Raw genomic sequence first — 20,305 nt, forward strand, 5'->3', positions numbered from 1 at the left:
TTAAATTATTTGTTCCTGTCATGTAAGCTATTGGAAGCCATTTCATCAAAAAATAGAAGAAAAACTATAGAATTATTTGTTCACTGAACAAGCGTAGCGTAACAACAAGACAGTATGTATTTATTCACTGTGTATAGCTAATAATCTCGTACAGGAAAGTCGACATAAACCGTACTGCGAATATAACCTAATAAGATTGAATCGATGTCGACCTAATTCGGATATGCATTAAATACGTTTTATTAGGCTCTAGGGAGCGGTGACACACTGTATCAACGCTATAGCTAAATAAAGCAGGCTGTTTACAAAACAATGTGTCACTGCGTTCGTATAGACGTGCACACAGACAAACAATACGACAAACATAGTGATTGTGCAGATACTGGCTCTGACAAATGCTATGTTCACAAATAGCGATATCGCATGCCTGCTTTGATGAATCGCGCTACCGAATGTAATGCTCGTAATTCAACAATTGTTGTGTACGCCTTCGTAATGCCGTGGCAGGTTCAGGTTTTCGTTTCAGTAGACGAACTTTCCTATTTTCATGCTACCCACCTAATTTGTATACTTTTTAGAACCATTTTATGATTAAATTCGTATAACATCATAAGATTTAAGCTGCTTATTTTTGTTATTTACAACACTTGTTTCGTAAGTTTTATTAACTTTCAAACACTATACTTGTATTGAGGCAAAAGTGAAAACAACGAAGTACTGAACTGTATAATGCAAAATTAAAAATATCTCGCCAAAATTTAAAAATCTCCTTAAGGAAAAAATATCAGTAGGTTTAAAACTACAAGAGTGTAGTAAATCTCGTAAACAACAAAGGAGAAAAAATTAAGATTTAGAAACACCCTTAACATGCCTACGTCGCAAATTAATGCGACAGGTATCTCTGGGGACCCGAGCGGATGTCTCCCCCTTAAATAAAATACCTAATAATAGAGGCACAGCTTAGTACGAGTGAGAAACATTAGAGAAAATTGTTACAAGTGTGAATTCATTGATATCGCTCTTAAAGTGAGACTGACTGTATAATATATGATTCGGAAATTTATTTATTTCCCTCAAATAATCCGCAACAAAATCCTATTATAAAAAAATCTTATGAAACTATACAAAATTTTGTACAACTTAAACAAAAGACAGCACAAATTATGGTGTTGTAAACAATAAGTAAAACTCGTTTTGTTCTACGATGGCCGAGCTAAGTCATAAAAATTCCGAGCGTATACACCGTACATTGTCTCCAATTTCGCTCACTCATCCGGGCGACTATGAAAAATATTTCAGCAAGAGTAGAATTAGCAAAGTTCTAGAGAATTCCATACGAGGACGCCACACATTGCCCGAATATTAAAAGGCGAATTAGACTGGCCAAGCCGCGACGTGGTCATAAATGTTCATATTAGGGGTCCACTTGTAACGGAGCACTTGAGGGTACGTGACTCCTGTCGCTTCAAACTTAGCTTTTCACTAGCATTGAGGGACCATCTATTTTACGTCATGTTACATCTCTACCATCAGATGCTACAAATAATAAACCGCGGTCCACTTTCGCTAACACGACGTTCATAACTTCGCCATAAACCAAGCAAAATGTAGACGAGACACTAAACAAAAGCTTAGATTAAATATAAACTCGCAAAGTACTTAAGTTGGAGTTAAAATAATGCACGTTGTTTAAAATATAACAACGCGCGAACTTGTTCGTGTGTTAACATAATAAACATGACCTTCTATCAAAATATTTTTAAGTTGGGAAATTACAAATTATTATTTTCCTTTAATATTAACGAGCAGTTCATATCACATTATATTTAGAATTAGAGGTTGTAACAATTTGTTAATTTAAAAACAGAATAGGAAATTAAAATCAGTATATTTTACCAAAAGTATTTTTTCATGTTTTTAAACAGTTTATCTGATTATAAATTAAAAAAAATCAACCCTGTTCTAATTAAAATTTATATCAGATTATAAAGTTTGTTTGTTTGTGGGTATTTCTTAAAAAAGTGATGTTCTTATTCGAAAGCTAAACAGGTATAGCCTATGCGCCTATTATCAATTATAGTAATTTATCGTTTGCTATTAAAGATTCCTTTAGCTTGTCTATATTAATTACAATCTATCCATCAAAGAAAAAAACTACTCATTCCTAAGAAAATTATTTCAAATAGATTAAAAAATATTTCATAATTATACACCTAATACTACACTCGTATTTCATATTGTTTTATTTTATTTTTTATTTTTTCTTTAAAATAAATACATATAAAAGTTCAAGACACTTTCATTGTGTCTAAATAAAAGAGGCCAGAATCAAAACCAGCTAATGACGCCCGAGGGAATCAATCGATCACGAACGCAAAGTTTGGTAGCGTAACATCACCCCCGAGACTACACCCGGTCAATGCCAAGACTCGACTCTGTTATAACTAAACAAAAATATTTCACTCATTCCACGTGTGACTAACGTTTTGTATATCTCCGTCTTGTGGTTAGTAGATGAACAATTAGTAACATAATGACTTGTAAGTTAAAAAAATAAAAGTATTCTAGTAGTAAAATTGTTTTGAAACGTCAAATATACGTAAGCGTATTTATTTGTACTAATACTTTTCGACAACGCTTAGGTTAAAAAAAATATTATCAAATGATAAGAAAGTAACATCTGAGAATGATAATCAATTTTAGTAATGATTTCGTTATTAATGAAATTGCTCTATCAATAAATTATTACTAGTTACTAAGCTTTCATCAACGGTATTTGAAATGGTCGCGTTAATATCAGAAAGTGATTATCAAAGTACAACTTATTGAAATACCCACATCTGAAACAATTAATTTTGTATGTAATCAGCAAAATTGTTTTCATATTATTAAAGATTAATATTGAAAATGACTCCTTTGACATTAATAATTATTTCTCTTAAAAAGATTTTATCAAGTGAGAAATCTATCTTAGTAAAAGTCCTCTTGTAACTTAATTTATTGTAAAATGAGATAAATGCTTAATGTAGGTTTTATTAAGAAATAAACTAATTCATATTAACCGTATATAATATATAAGCTATAATTCAAAACTTGTAACAGAATTAATCCCCAAACACTACCAACCCCATAGTATCAAACTTTTGATATATTAACCACAAAAAAAGTTGTTAGCGTCCCTTTCTAAACAAAAACATCGCAATTCCCGGTTAAACAAATCACCTCTAAACGAATGTTTCTACAGGTAAGAATAATTCAGCAAAAGGTCACCTGTAACGGGTATTCAACATCGATCATGGGGAGTGCGTTGTTCCAAGGTTCCTGCATAATGGCGCCCGGGGGAGCGACCGACGCTGACGACTCCGGCGACTCAGACAAAACCCCAGAGCCCTACTGTCATACTAAACTTACCCAAATTTTTCAATCTAATTGTACATTTTTTCCGTACATACAATTTGACCGAAGGCCTTTCGCAGATCCGCTGGGTACTGACACAGTTAACGTCTCTGAAAGATTGAGTAGGTTCTTATAATTGCGTTTTAACATTTTTTTCATTTTTTATCGAGTATACGGTTGTTATATGAATATTAGATCACAATTTTGTGACAACAAAGACTGTATCGCAGTTTTGTAAGCGTAGAGGGAGATTTAAAAAGGTAACAATGAGCCGAATTTGGCCGTGGTATTCGAGAGCCCAGGCGGTGACAGCGCATCTCTGCTCGCGTGTATTGTTCGTGTCCTAACCGCCGACTTTCCATTTATTTCTCTATGAATACGTTATTACCTGCTCGCCCTCGCTTATCAAAGTTTATTTGCAGCGTGTGGTTTACTCTGTACCGGTGCTTATTCGTTATTACAGCGTCGGAGTGTTTTATTGCTAGGGCGGGGCTCAAATCGCGCACGACGCCCTTGTTTTTCGCTATTTTTGTTCACCGTATTTTATAAGAATTTGAAATTTATTTTATATGTTTTATCTCTTGTTACAGATCGAGGACGCCATGTTAATGTTTGACAAACAAACCAATAGGCACAGAGGTGAGTGAAATTTAAATAATTAAAATTATGATAAACGTATGCATCCTTATCTTAAAAATCTATAACACAACTATCATAAATTTAAAGCAATATTATAAAATATTAAAACAGCAAGATTCATATTTATTATTTTGAGATTAACTAACTCATTAAATATTTTAAAAATGATTCACAATTTGACTATATGACGACGTTTACATGACACGTAAGAAAACAGTAATATCATTTTCATGTGATATTCGCCCCATTTCACTGGTCTACTCACCATAGTCAATGTATAAATAGCAACAGATAAATACAGGCGCCATCGCTCAATGAATCTTATCCAGTATATGAAAACACGTCTATACCTTCCCGTGACCCTTATAATCAACACTTGTCAATAAAGTACAAAAGATATGGAAGTTCAAGTAAAAATGGTGGAAGTACAACAGTAGTGTAGTGAAGCAGAACGTAATAGTTTGTAGGCAGAGTCGTCACTATAGGTTCACCGTTATCGATATTGTATTCTCTCCCTCGTGTTACAACTATTACCGACTAATAAATAATAAATCGACGCCCGGAAAATATATCGTTACTTTTACAAGATTTACTGTATTGAATCAAAATCGAAAACATATCTTATTCCAGTAAAAAAAAACGTCAAAATTTCGTCATTTAAAAAGTATTTAATTTTTTATTAGTAAATCTTGAGAAGGACGTGTGTTCCGATTTTTTTTTTTATATATCTAGTACATTGCACTGCATACGTTAAGCCGTTGGTCCCGATTAACTGATAGCGATCGTTACTCATAGTAGGAACATATCCGCCAACCCGCAGTGAAACAGTGTGGCGGATTAAGCTCCAACTTTCTACAGGGAGAAAGAGACATATTATACGTGCAATGGGATGTTACAGGCTGAATCATATCGTAGTGGCATAGTATCGTTGTTTTTTCTACACAACAACCAAAATTTTAAAACATTTATATTCTTACTGAATAAGGCACAGCTGATAAAGCGCCTTTAATAACCCAACATTTTTTTTTTATTAGCTGCCTAGTACTAACTGCCTAGAAGTGTTAATTTGATAGTTATATAATAATAGTTTGTGGGTGCCTTAAAATGTCTCCCAAACACCTTAAAAAATGACAATATTGTTGCACTAACTTTCATCAACGTTATGCAATTTAACGAAAAAAATGTCAAAGATATATTTTTAATTGTTATCATTTGCTTAAATATAAATTTATAAGTCCACACATAACAAAGTTATACACAAACTTTAATCCACCTTCTTATCTCTTGCGAAGGAGTTGCCTATAATAATAATTTCTTAGATGACTTTTCCTACTCTTAATACACCTCAGTGTCAAACTTCAACTTCATAGATCTATAGAGTTAGATCTAGTATCATAGGTTGAGATTGTGAGATTAGATACTGAATGAGAAAATGATTTTTCCCTATTATATAAATTTTCCTTTATATGTAGCTACATAAATTACTCGTAGTTTTTTATCCACTTTACACTAATTAAGTACCGTCACTTCCGAACTATACGGATATATAAAAACAATATATGTAAATAAAAACAAATAAATAAAAAATGAACAAATAAAAAAATTGCATAAGTAAAAATGTCAGTGTTTGAAGCTACATAATCGGGCAAACCTTAGCCTATTCATGTTTCTTAGTGCAAATGTTTAATGCTAACTCAAAAAAAAAGAAAGTTTATGTTGGCTACTTAATAATATATTTGTCAATATTGTAATGAAGTTATACGATTACTTTGCCAAAAGATTTCAATGTTGTTTCGACTGCGCTAATTAAATTTTTGATAATCCAATGGTGAACAAAATAGAGAAAAATATTTCATCAGAGTAAAAACTTACGCATCAAACGAAAAATATTTATGCTTCCATTAAATTCGTTCAACGGAACTTAACATTTTCTGCTTTGCATTTTAACAAAATTTCGTAACTATTAACAAACAAATTGTTCGTAAATACAACAATACTTGTATATTGCAGAATCTGTTGCTTTCATTATGCGTAAGACTCGTAAGATTTTAATTAAAATCCACGAATTCGTATCAAGGGCGGCAATCTTTTGTCGGCTACGAAGGTTCCATTGTAACTGTTACAACAAATATAATGTTAAATTTACTTTTGTAATCCTCATTACACAAAAACAGGTTGACCTAAATATTCAGCTCAGTGAGATATCGCTGTGATGTCATTTATGCAAGTTCGCAAAAACGAATCCTATTTCATTATAAGACAAGGCAAAAGCGACATTGTTACGATCTCGGTAAGAGATGAAACGTCTTGTACCCGCCCTTAGTTTCACGCCCTCTGCGTGTCATTTGGATGATATTTAAGGTCCCTCACTTTGTAATTAGACAAACAAAGAAATAAAATATCTTGTCATACTATTTTTGCAACTTCTGCTTGTTTTAATCCATATATATTATTTTATCTTCTGATATCTCGGATCTGCTTATTATCGTCGTGACTTATATATCTTTCAAGATACTTGTTTCGACATAAAACTTTAACTTTGTTGGCGTATTTTAATAACATTATCTGTGTTAGGTTGTTTTTGTATGGTTTATTTCTTCTCATAATAATTATTAATATATATTATTATTTTTTTACATTACAATTAGATAGAGATATATGTTATATAAAGTAATTTATGTTTAAAAATGATTCCCATATTTTTAATAGATTATTCTCACAATCGCTTAATAAAAAAGTCCAGAGCCTGTCTCTGATACCAATTTCGGTTATTATCTCAAGAAAGTAATCAGTAGGGTCGGGTTATCCTTGCGAGTAATGTAAAAATATCCCCTGTTTATTTGTATCAAAGTTCGGCTAGAGGCAACCCAAACGCATATTCCGTCTGAATATGAATGCAAACTGCCCCGGCGAACGGCCGGAATGGCGAAAATCAAATTAGGTATGGCTTGAATACTTTACGGCGACGTCGGAAAAAAAAATTGAAATCAAATATTCATTGACTTTCAACCGGATAAGCCGGCCCGCAGCCATTTCAATACATTTTATTATCTATTTTTCGCGGCCTCTGCCTTCGTGACCCCAAGACGATTTGAATTATTAATTCCGAAAATCAAATCATGTAGGCGCGGAATGTTATTGTACTCCTGTTTAGCTGTTTCGCATTCCCCTCTCATCGGAATATATTTGTGAGTTGTGTCTCTTTCACAATAATTATTTAAGGTACTTGACAGCAAAAAAATACACATTTATTTATATTTAATGAACTTGTTATAAATCTGAGTATTTATTGCGATTACGCAAACTTAATCCACCAGGAGGTAAGGTATTTAACTAACAGTTAAAATATTGGCTAAAATAATTTCTAATATTTTGATCAGATAATGCTCATCGTATAAACGCTGTATTGAATATAAGCTTAAATGGCAATTTTTATATAAAGCTGTTGAAAAATAAAAAACCTTTTAGCCTTTCCAGTACATTAAATATGCGCGAATAATGCGTTTAATAGCACCCTTTACTTTTATTTACGACCTTTCCCTGTTGAAAAAAAATAATTAACGATGTCCCCTTGCAAAGTTTCCTATTGTTTTGCTTTTAATATTTATTTTACAGTCAAAATTTTAAATACCTGTAAGCGCACTGTTCTTTATAATTATAATAACCCCTTTAGAAATCAGTTGTGAACGTAACAAACGCTCTTGTGTAGTGGTCGAGTAGACGCCCAAAAAACCCCGACGGCTTCGAGTTTGATTCCCACTGGATGGATACTTGTATTTATACATATATTTATTTCCGGTTTGGATGTCTGTCCATGTGGGTCTTCCCACCATGCCTCGGAGAGCACGTCAAGCCGTCGGTACCAGTTGTTATCATAAATACCTGATAGCGATCCTTACGTATGATGACGCGTTGACGCAACGGAACACGTTGGCGCAACGGTCACAGTACTGGTTTGTGGCTGTTGCGCTGCCGTTTGCGGGTTCGATCCCCGCACATGACAAACATTTGTATTAGCCATAAAGATGTTTGCCGTGGTCTGGGTGTTTTTGTACAGTTCTTGCGGGTCTTCTCCCCACCGTGCCTCGGAGAGCACGTTAAGCCATCGGTCCCGGTTGTTAATTATGTACTCCTGATAGCGATCGTTACTCATAGTAGGATATATATCCGCCAACCCACATTGGAGCAATGTGATGGATTAATCTTTGATCCTTCTCCTACATGGAGAAAGAGGCCTATGCGCAGCAATGAAATGTTACAGGCTGAATGTATTATAGTAAAACTGTTATCGAGGTTAGAAGCAAATGTCATAACACAAAACTAAAATAAAACGTGAGACTTCATAAATATTAAGGAAAAAAAAACACTAGTGGAACCAATCTCGGTAGGGTAGGTTTTCATCTACGTTTCCTTTAGTGGTCACGCACGCCGGGACGTATTTCATGTGCGTGCCTAACACCGTGTAAATTTTTGTTGCATAAGAATTTTATCCATATCTCGTTTCGTTTTCGTGATGTGTAAAGACGCCCATCGCGTGATTCATGAACAGATATCGTTTTCGTCGAGCCCATAAAATATTCGATACATACATTTGTCTTTCTATAAATATTTATCAGATAATATATCGTCAGTATGAACATTATATAAAATATAGATACTTTTATTAAATTTTACTTAATTTTGTAATAAAATACTTTCGGAACATAAGTCTAAAGATAAATTTTATTCGTATATCAAAAAAAACTCATTGCAACGTACAATGAAACTTTGTTTATGATTAAACACTTCTGTATCAGAAGGGAAAATAATTTTTAACTTCTTTAACAACTTGAAATTTTAAAATACGATTCAATCTACAAAACACTTCAATTCGCTATTTTTGTACATGTCGAGGCAATTCTTATACTCTAAAGCTTCCAGATACTCAGGCGATCTCCGCGCTTGTGAGACAGAGGAATTTGGTCTTTATTCTTTTGTGATAAGCTTTGTTATTAGAATTTTATAAAATTCTAAATGTACTCGCCGAGTGCTAAGTGGCAGCACGTGGCAGGCTCCTCCGAGAGCGTCGAGTGTACGGACTTAGATGCATCTTGTGGGGAACAACCCTTGTTAATATTACGTCTCACTATTAATTTAGTTTAAAACAATATTAAGTTTGAGTACGCCGTGTAAATTTCTCTGACGTTGGAGCCTTAAAGTTTAGCTTTATTAATTTATTATTTAATATTAAATTTTGTTTCGTTAACATGCTATGAACGTAAATCTCAATATAGACATTGCACAAAAAATCTTGAACATAAAAAAGCATCAAAAATTGTTTAGGTTAATGAAATATTTTTTAAACGTAACGGCGTTTAACAAGGGATGATATAAATAAAATCAAAACTGCACTCTCAGTATTATATTCATAGGCAATAACGTGTTACGGTTACACTTCTATAACGGAACTATGAGTACAAAGTTGTTTGCATCGATACGATATCCACTTCCGTTCAAGCGGGTCGCCCAAGGGACGCGGCGGTTGCAACTACAACGTACCGTATGTTCTCTGTATAAGATAAACTAGATTCGAAAACTCGCGGGACTATATCGTAATCAGTGTTTTAAACGCATACACAAAGTTTTACTGTATCTATTATGGATCGAAAGATATTTTTACATTGTTATTAAACACAGTAGTAAAATCAAGTTAAAGTGAAATTAACAAAAGCTACTAATTTGTAATCGCAATTTTGCAATACTTATAGTTACTTAAAAATCATAAAAAAATGGATTGAGAAAAGATTCCAACTCAACGAAACTCCTCATCAGTTGCACAGATGACCTTAAGTGACCCTCTATCATTGTCGCTGATTCATAATTCGATGATTTCTGGCAAGGCAGCACTTTTTATACCCGTGAAGCGGACATTCATTGGTTTACAATGAAGAGTTCACTGTCGAAGACGTCAATACGCTTTAATTTATGAAAAGAAAAAAAAATATTAGAATCTCATTTTCACGTTCATTTACAAATACCTTGTTAGTAGTTATCGTTACGTTTATATCGAAATTATGTATAAAAAATATTTTATTTATAGATTTACAAGAATAAAAGGCATATATATAATAATTTATATGGCCCATGGTCACAAACCTGCCTGCTCAGCTTGGTGACTATGGGCAAAACACACTAGTTTATGTCATTTTTGTCATGAACTAGTGGAGGCCTATGTCCAGCAGTGGACTGCAACTGGCCGAAGTGATGGTTATAGGGCTGTGGTTATATGGTATTATATATATATATATATATATATATATATATATATATATATATATATATATATATATTAATTTATCCATCCATACATATATTATTCGTTAGCTGTTTTATAATATAAGATGCATAACTCTTTGGCTATTGTAATCATATTTCACTGCCATAGTTTATATTTTTATTATATAATTATAGAATAGTAAAAATATACACCGAGATACAGTTTATTAGTGATCCAATTTATTATAATCTTTCATTTTTTTATTTGACGTCCTTGCCTGCCATCGATACAAAATTACATTAATATTAAAAAATGCACCATAAAACATTTATTGCTTTGTAATATTTTTAACAGTTTTATTATTCTTAAACAGAATGTATTAATATGATCAAATTATAAAAAAGTGAATATCATAAAAAACCGTAATACTTTAATAATAGCCGGAATATTCGAAATAATTTGTTGAGATACTAAAGTTGTCATTTTTAACGGACACGATAAGCTAAAATTAATGGCACGATGCCGGGCTGTTCGTTAATTTCGCACTGAAAACTCATCGCGTATTAAAAGACTACTCAATTAATAAAATACAAAAAGGCCTTCATTTGTTTACACATCTCATAAAATTTACAGTCTGGTTCACTAAACTACGCCCTCGATTGTGATATTTCTGTTCTCTTGTCTAATCTTTAATTTTACAAGAGTATTCAATGAATGACTTCATTTCATCCGAAACTAATTTTTAAATCAACTGCTAAATCATCATTCTTCCGAGTAGTCATCGATATACGAAACAAAATCTACAAATTTTAAGTTTGAATGTCATTGAATTTCACTTTTACCTAAAGTGTCGCGTACTTTTACAAATTATTCAACATCCTTTAAGTTCAGGTTATAGTCTTTTGAAACATTGCCCTCAAAAATATAAAGCTTTATTAAATATACACTCTTATATACATACACCCATATACACAAATATTTATCGATTAATATTAAAGGATTTAAATAGCAAAGTAACATACTATTTCTTATTCTTGCTATAAGTATTGGTACACTTCAGTGGGAGATTCAAGTCCCCGGAGACAGTTGCGAGAAGTGGTATAGAAAATACAGAAAAGCATTTTAACACATCTCTGTTTTCTTTTACTGTCTACTACGAAAATGTCCTCTTGTATATAGTATTACCGCTGGGCTTCGTAGGCGGCTTTGGGTTTGTAATCCTTGCACACAGTGGAATGTTGGAATCTCAAACGATGTTAGTATCGACAGTAATGTTGGTAATAATAGATTGGTATTAACATATTGATTATAACATACAGTGTAAAGTACTTGGGTTACCGAGCTTAGCGCGGTATTTTTAGTAAATCGTGTTTTTTGGAAATCATATTTAAGTACGAATTACATATTTCGCTTCAGCCTGTAATATCCCACTACTGGGCATAGGCCTTTTTTCCCATGTAGGAGAAGGATCAGAGCTTAATCTACCACGCTGTTTCAATGCGGGTTGGTAGATATATTCCCTACTATGAGTAACGATCGCTATCAGGTGTACATGATAACAACCGGGACCGACGGCTTAACGTGCTCTCCGAGGCACGGTGGGAAGACCCACAAGGACTGCACAAACACCCAGACCACGGCAAACACCTGTATGGTCAATACAAATGTTTTTCATGTGCGGGGATCGAACCCGCAACCGCCAGCGTAACAGATACAACCCATGTCTGTAACCGTTGCGCCAACGCGGCGTGTACTAATTACATATTTATTAAATATGAATAATATTTTTCGATTTTACCGACAATATAAAAAATATGAACTGGTTATTTCAATAAAAAATCACGAGTGCAAGTAGATAATTGTATTTGCTCGCAAACGAAAAAAAACCGACTTCAATTACATCGACAAGTAATACAACGTAGGTAGACGAAAAAATAGTTAAGTAAACACGAGTTATCAAAGATTACTCAAAAAGTTGTTATCAAATCTCTATGAAATTTAAATGTGATCACATGATAAACATCAGCTTTCGATTAAATTAAAAATAATCAAAATCGATACATCCAGTAAAAAGTTATGCGGTATAATACAACGTAGGTCGACGAAAAGATAGTCAAGTAAAAACGCATTATTAGATATAACTCAAAAAGTGGTTGTTAGATCTCAAATAAATTTAAATGGGACCAAATGACACACACCATCTTCTGAAGTAACATACATAAAAAAAAGAAAAAATACAGTCGAATTGAGAACCTCCTCCTTTTTTGGAAGTCAGTTAAAAAGAACAAACTTATCGACCTAGACACGGGGATTCGAACCGTGTTTTTCTGACCTGAGCTACTACAACTTTATTGACAATTGCGAAATTTACCATCGTATTCTAACGACATTGTAGCCATTTTTTCATTGCCTAAAAACAGGGATAAAACGACATTTTCTAAAAATAAGTCCTAGCTATATTGATTTATAGCCCCCAAAATTCCCTGCATACTAAATTTCATGAAAATCGTTGGAGCCGTTTCCGAGATTCAGATTGTATATATACAAGAATTGCTCGTTTAATAGTATTAGATGTATAATATTAAATTGAAGATTAAATAAAAATTTAATTTTTCTCTTTACAATTTTCTTACAAAATTATCACTTATTTTATACATTTAAAACAAAAAACTAAGTCTTGATAGTCTTTACCTACTTACGTCATTATGTGATGTAAAGTAATAGAATTAATATCATTTAGTATGAGCTGACATTCATAAAGCCATTCTCATATAACAATGCCTCTTTAAGAAAGGATGGCAATAAATCGAATTGAACATCAATGATGTGTTAAAAAGCCAACACTTTCACAATATACATTAAGAGTGTGTTTCATCAAATCACTTCCTTTAGGACTTAGACACGAATAAAGAAATGGTTAAAAAAATAGTGAGTGCTGGAAATGACACAGTAAAAATCCATTCACAACCTCCTTGCTCAGTAAATAGAGTGGCAACAATTGAAAAGTCATCCATTCTTAGACCGGGGAATATTGAGTGCAGCCTTTACATTGTCAGGTTTCCGAACAATAAACTGAGCACTCGCCCAACAAATAAGTCCATGGTGTTGTAATTATGGAGGCAATGGTTCGCGTTAGCTTTGTGCCGTTTAACGACTTCTTTCATTGTTATTACTTACATGGTTTGGGCGTGCACCCGATAATAACTTCGTTGATTCGCAATGATTTTACAATAAAGGTAATATTGGCATGAAAAGAGTGTTTTGTAGTTTTTAATCTACTAACTTCATTATGAAACTCAAACCAATTAAGTATCTAATGAATCCTTCTCTGGGATTGTTTACATATAAAAATAAATAAAACTTTTATTATAGGTTTTATTAAAAAGGATATATTTAATTAAACTTCACCTATCTGTCGAGCAATGTAACAGAAACAGCTCTATTACAGCCATATTTTTATACATAAAATTCTCGTGTCACAATGTTAGTTAACATACTCCTCCTAAACGGCTGGACAGTTTTTTTATGAAATTTTGTGTGCATATCGGGAAGGTCTGAGAATCGGCAAACATCTATTAGACTTCTAACTTATGGTAATAAAAGGAAAAATAATTTACGGGCGATGAGGTTGGGAAGTGGGGAGGGGGTGGAGATTTTAAGATTGAAAACGGCATATCAAGATTTTCAGCAAAACTAAAACAATCACATTTTTAGATAAAATCCACTTAAAATATTTTCTGTAATACTTCAAAATTTACTAGTTTTGCGCGTTTTTTGCAATCTTTATGTTTAATGGATTTGCATTTTTTTGTTTATTAACGTTACATGGAAACTTACATTTTATGAGTAATTAATGTGTAAATTCTAATAATATTTAGACCAAATTTTACATAGTCATTAAAACAAAGTTTAAAAATAATAAATTATTTTTAGTTAAAACAAATATAAAATATAAATTAAAACAATATTTCTTATCGTTAATAATAACAAACATTAAATAATATCGTTCAATGTAAATCACCCCGTGTGTATTCACAAGCTACTGCGACTGTATTATTTTGTGATTGGTTGATTTGTAAAACTTGGAGGGTAGTTGTGTAAAAATATTTATCGTATTGTTACTGTTAAGTTGTTATAATTATGCTATTGATTTATTTTTGATATTGTGGGCGTAGGGTGTCGAACGCCTTTTTTACTTTTGATATGGGTTTCATCCTGTTCTACTTTTTTTTACCTTTCAAAAATTATCGACCCTGATTTATCTGATCAGCACACAGCTAAATGTTTAATATTGATATAACAAAATTAAAAAAATTTAAACAAACAAAACTGGTATAACCGCTTGAAATGGAGAGACATGTTTAAATTCTAACATCACTCTTTTTTGTCGAAAATTAAAAATTGCATTAAATTTCGCTGTAAGAAGTTCAACTTTAAATCCACTAAAATCTACACCACGAATTAACTTACACGCCTGTTTGGTTTATATTAAAGGATTCCTAGCATTATTATCTCAGAGCATCTTACCACGCACCCATTTATTAACCATCTTAATTGCTAAGGCCAAGTTAATTATTCTCGGTAAAACTTAGCGCCTTAGGAGCGTTATCCGTTAATTTAGTATAAATTCAACGTCGTGAAAATCCCTTTACGTCATTCCTGTACAGAATCATTCTAGCGGTAACTTTACCCTGTAAAATCATTCCCCTGTGGATTATCGTTAAAGTTGGTCGTAGATTTCGAATACTACTTCTAACAATGTCCTCAACTTTTTCATAATAAAATTATGGAAAAATCTCCTGCTACTTGGGACAATTACTTTTATTTATGGCTTCAATAATTTACTGTCGGAAGCATTGTCGTTACATGGGATAAGGATATTGTCATCCTTATTGGATTTTCGTATAATCTATTGGAAACTTTAAATAACTTCATAACTCTGGTGTGAACTTTAGGCTAGCGGTAATGTTTATCCAGGCTTACTTTTTTGACAGATTCAATTTATTCTTAAGATAATAATGATAAGTAAACACATTCTAATTTATTCCTGCCACAAAATGTCGTACTGCAAAAGAAGCCAATTTAATTAAATTTAGATTTTAAAATCGACGCAAAACCTTCAGTATAATTAATAAAGAAGCATAAGAACATATCAGAAAACCCGCTCATACTGCGGTAGCTGTAAGCGACAGCGAGTAAGCTTTATAAAATGAACCTAGGTAGTTTCCTCTTTGCAATACAAACAAAATTAATATACAGCCACGGGAACAATTCATAGACTTTACTTAATCTCTTGAGCTAACACAAAAAAAAATAACAGCATACGTTCCGAATGAGATATGAACAATCATTTATTCTTTGTAAAAGTACATTTCCATTCGTGATATACCTAGGTGTAAAAACAGGTAATAAAAATATCAAGGTCATATACATTCGAGAAATATTTACTATCAACATAATTATATATATATTACATAATCACATGAATATAAAATTTTGCTTCATTTTCAAATTATATCACTATTAATTTTTATAACATATTGAGATCAACATATATATTTATTTTCATAGACGTAGTTCATCTCGAGAAACGTGCTTTGTTGCTTAGACAATGAAATGCAGGTGATTACAGGCCCATCTCATTACTGCACTGACCGCATCTAAGCAATAGTACCATGTGCGCATCTGTTCAACACGTATTACGTTTTATTACATAGACACTACTACATCTCCAGACGCCAGCGGATGTCGAACACACTACAAATTACGTATTCAAATTATTTTATTAGTATGATCGAATGTGCGTCATTAAGTTTATATTTATTTAAATGTCACTGTCATTTATAATTATGCTGCTCCATAATAAAATTTGCATACTTTTTTTATTTAGAGGAAACATAGGTTAAATTGTAGTGTATATAGCTTCGGCAAATTATTTAACACGCATTAATGCGGGTACCGCTGTCATTGCGGTTATGAATTAATCGAACCCCTTTTAAATTGGCATTCCATTGCAGCGTTACATGGCGCTCCAATCGGGTGGCGATGTGGTGCCTACAGTACAATTGCAATCAGTCTAATATGTTGAACAGTAGGTCCATCTCATTACCATGGGCGACCACAGGTGAATGATGGCGTGGCGTGAGTCCGCTGCCCGTTTTGTTTGCGGTCGATTTAACGCTCACGACAAATTGCGTGTTTGCCGCCGCAACCGAGAGATCATTCCAGAGCTGAGAGGAATAAATCGACTGATTACTTTTGCGCAATTTGGAATATAAAGTGAATTGTTCCGCGCACCGGTGGCTCGCTTGTATAATTCGGACCACAACTGCGAGTAATAGTTTCTTTTCAGCATTTTTTTATGACAGCTCTGTAATGACTCTAGAGTGTTATTCTTTTAAGCGCAATAATTACAGAAGTTGTTTCATGCAACAACAGTTGCGTGAAACAACTCTTTTTTGCACAATTTGTTTTGTTTTTTTAAATGTAAATAGACATTTTTTTTATTTTAATTATGCCATAACATAAAAAATTTATAACTTAAAAATAGTGTATGAATTTATATAAACTTGACTCAAGCTTAAAAATGAATGTAAAACTTGATATAAAATAAGAAAAACATTCACAGTTATTTAATGAAAACGAACTCTTGTTTTTATCCTTTTAACAAGAAAATAATCTGTCTAGCTCGGTCGCGATAACAGGATTTTTGTGTTACAAACTCGACTCGCGCCTACCCTCACCTAGCCCGGGGCTCTCTTAAGAAATCCCTGCATTGTCAGCTTCTAAGGATTCGGCGTAATAAACATTTTCCCGTATTGGAAATTACTACTGTATTTTGCTCGTGTACCATAAAATCGACATAAAGGCAACGCGGCAACGCCCGGATGAAATCCTATAGCTTTTATTTAGTTGATTCCAATGTAACAATCCACTGAAAGTTTTACTGTCGACTATTCCGCCGCGGTTGCCGTTTCATAAGCCGAGCACCGTAAAGTGTAACAGGGTTAACGCAGTGCACCTCGTCTCGAGACAGATTCGTCTGCCACGTAATATAGAACTATCTACGCTTACTTGACATTAAAGTACAAACAGACGGAAAAACTTTTAAAGGATTTAAGACGTTCGTATCTCACTAAAACTTTCTTTGTACCGACCGTCTAACTTATCCGAGATATTCTATTTTTAAACGGGAAATATATAGTTCAGACAACAAAATTATTTCGAATCAATATCCTTCGCTAACAATCAAATAAAGCAATACAAGTCATTCAATATGTAGTCGTCGAATGCGATGAACTCTTCATTTATTTGAGATACTGATATCGGCTGGAGATACGTACAAAGTTCATAGGATTTATAGAAGGTTTTCAATTAAAAACGCTCCAAACTTTAAACTTATATAATATAACTCATGCTTATGACATAATGATTGTTACATGAATTACAAAAATAATAATAATATTCTTTATTCAAGTAACCGGTGACTCATTTTGGTTCATCATCATTACAGCCTATACAGTCCACTGCTGGACATAGACCTCCACAAGTTTGCGCCAAAAATAGCGTGAACTCATGTGTGTTGCCCATAGTCACCACGCTGGGCAGGCGGGTTGGTGACCGCAGTACTGGCTTTGTCGCACCGAAGACGCTGCTGCCCGTCTTCGGCCTGGGTATTTCAAAGCCAGCAGTTGGATGGTTATCCCGCCACCGGTCGGCTTTTTAAGTTCCAAGGTGGTAGTGGAACTGTGTTATCCCTTAGTCGCCTCTTACGACACCCACGGGAAGAGAGGGGGTGGCTATATTCTTTAGTACCGTAGCCACACAGTAGTACAGTCATTTTGGTTAGTAAGCAATATTTCTTACACAGTATGTTAGTTGCGTTATTACATTTTTTTTAACAAATGCTAAAATACACACGAATCACCGGTGCACCATTCCGTTTGCAACGGCACAGTCTATTGTATTCCATGCCCACAATTTTGTTGGCACTACCCCGTACTCTACGCATCAGAAACCCACATCTTTTTCTCATGGGGCGTCAAAACAGTCAACACGTGCTTCAGCGAACATCCATGAGGCGCTGCAGTATGGAGGCAGTCTCAACAGCACCCTGAACGCGTTATTGTATTGCACGCGGAGAGCACTATAAGATTTAATAATATTTATAAGAATAAATAATATTCAAAAAATAACTTACAATTTTGCACTATACACAACAAAGAGTTTTAGTTACTGTGTCTTGCATAGCATTAATCGTCTGCGATTTGTTCATATGGATTTTCCGTGAAACCGAACCTCAAGAATACATCGACAATGTCAAAACAAAAATAGCTTCCGTCGAGTTCAAATTATTTAATAATCTATGTGACTATAAAATCTAGTCCAGGTATATCCGAAAAAAATATATTTTCAGTTTCTTGGGTCTCGGTGTATATTACATATACTTATTTACTGAGATGTAAAAAATGCATTGAACAATAAAAATGAGTCCATTTAATAGAACGACATCTTAAAAACCTGTAACTAAATAATTTGCACGTTCAAAGTTCAACCGATGCTATTGGACAACTACATAGAGTTTTTTTAACCTGTATATTTTATATAGTCCAATAAACATGTCTAAACCGTAGATTACAAAAAAGAGCTTATGTTTGTATAACTATTAACAAGCAATTAATAAAAATGGTAAAAACGTTATTACTCTAGATATGTTTTTCAACGTAAACATTCTAAATACTCAAGGGAGATATTACCGTGTCAAAGTGTATTTAACTTAATTTGTGTCGTTGTAATATTGGTTAACCGACTAAAATTATACACAAGTGTCGCTTAAGGCGGGCCTGAACACGTATGGTACTAAATTTTAGTTAAAGTCATTGCAGGCAACAGGTGCATGGGATGAGCATGCTCGGAACTCGTAATTATCATGACCTCTCCTGCTTTATAAATGTTAAATAAGAATTCGTCCGACGGAAACTTTAAATAGGAAATCTGACCACTTAATGATTCCATTAAAATTTTATTTACCTCATAAAATATTGATCCGACGACCGGACTATATTAATTTATCCATTGCGTAAAGTACATTTTCATAAACCGGTTTAATTCAAATATTTTAGGATAATACGATTTACAAGTGAGAAATGTGATTATTTAATTTTTTTATATGTCCAGTGATTGCTGTCATTAACGTCAAAACATGGCCACGGAAATATTTCGGCGTTAACATCGCTACATTTACACTTTTCTACTCGCTTGTCAATTAAATATCACACGCGATTCGTTGCGAATTTACTCAGTCGCTCGCGAATATCAACGGGGTAAATGAAATTTACATAAAAAACACATAGTTTTACCACGGCGCTGTCGCGTGTAGGGTTCAGGATAAAAATGTAACTCTCTCTTTTAATACACCTGAATTTTTCCACTGAAATAAAGCTTTAGTGAGAAACGCTCAATTAAGCTTAACTTTATTTTATAACTCACTCGAGGTTCAATTGACTTAATCAAACATTGGACGTCCGGCGCATAACCAAAATAATTATAAAAAAAATCAGATGCTATGCAAATGTGTTGCAATAATATAATAACAAATGCTTTTATGGCGACGTGTTGGCGAAACGGTCACAGCACTGGTTTGTGGCTGTTGCGCTAGTGGTTGCGGGTTCGATCCCCACACATGACAAACATTTGTATTGGCCATACAGATGTTTGCCGTGGTCTGGGCGTTTGTGCGGTCCTTGTAGTCCCCCCGGGCCTCGGAGAGCACGTTAAGCCGTCGGTCCCGGTTGTTATTAAGTGCACCTGATAGCGATCATTACGCATAGTAGGGAATATATCCGCTAACTCGCATTGGAGCAGCGTAATGGATTAAGCACTGATTCTTCTCCTACATGGGGAAAGAGACCTGTACCCAGTAGTGGGATATTAGAAGCTGAAGCGTAAGCGCAAGCGTAAATGCGTTTAATAAATGATGTATTGTTTTTTTTACGTTTATATTGTTTACCTTTT

At 33.6% G+C, this 20,305-nt stretch overlaps 1 protein-coding gene across 4 annotated transcripts in view; it reads left to right on the plus strand.

Annotated features, from left to right (window-relative positions):
* The window catches only part of LOC123653619 (RNA-binding protein Musashi homolog Rbp6), a 540,105-nt gene that overhangs the window by 428,337 nt on the left and 91,463 nt on the right, over positions 1 to 20,305 (plus strand). For all 4 annotated transcript variants that reach the window (XM_045589614.1, XM_045589616.1, XM_045589613.1 and 1 more), the window contains one exon: positions 3,987 to 4,035. In XM_045589614.1, coding sequence (XP_045445570.1) covers positions 3,987 to 4,035 — 49 coding nt within the window. The remainder of the gene's footprint in view (positions 1 to 3,986; positions 4,036 to 20,305) is intronic.

This window comes from Melitaea cinxia, chromosome 5 (assembly GCF_905220565.1).
Source record: "Melitaea cinxia chromosome 5, ilMelCinx1.1, whole genome shotgun sequence".
Lineage (NCBI taxonomy): Eukaryota > Metazoa > Arthropoda > Insecta > Lepidoptera > Nymphalidae > Melitaea > Melitaea cinxia.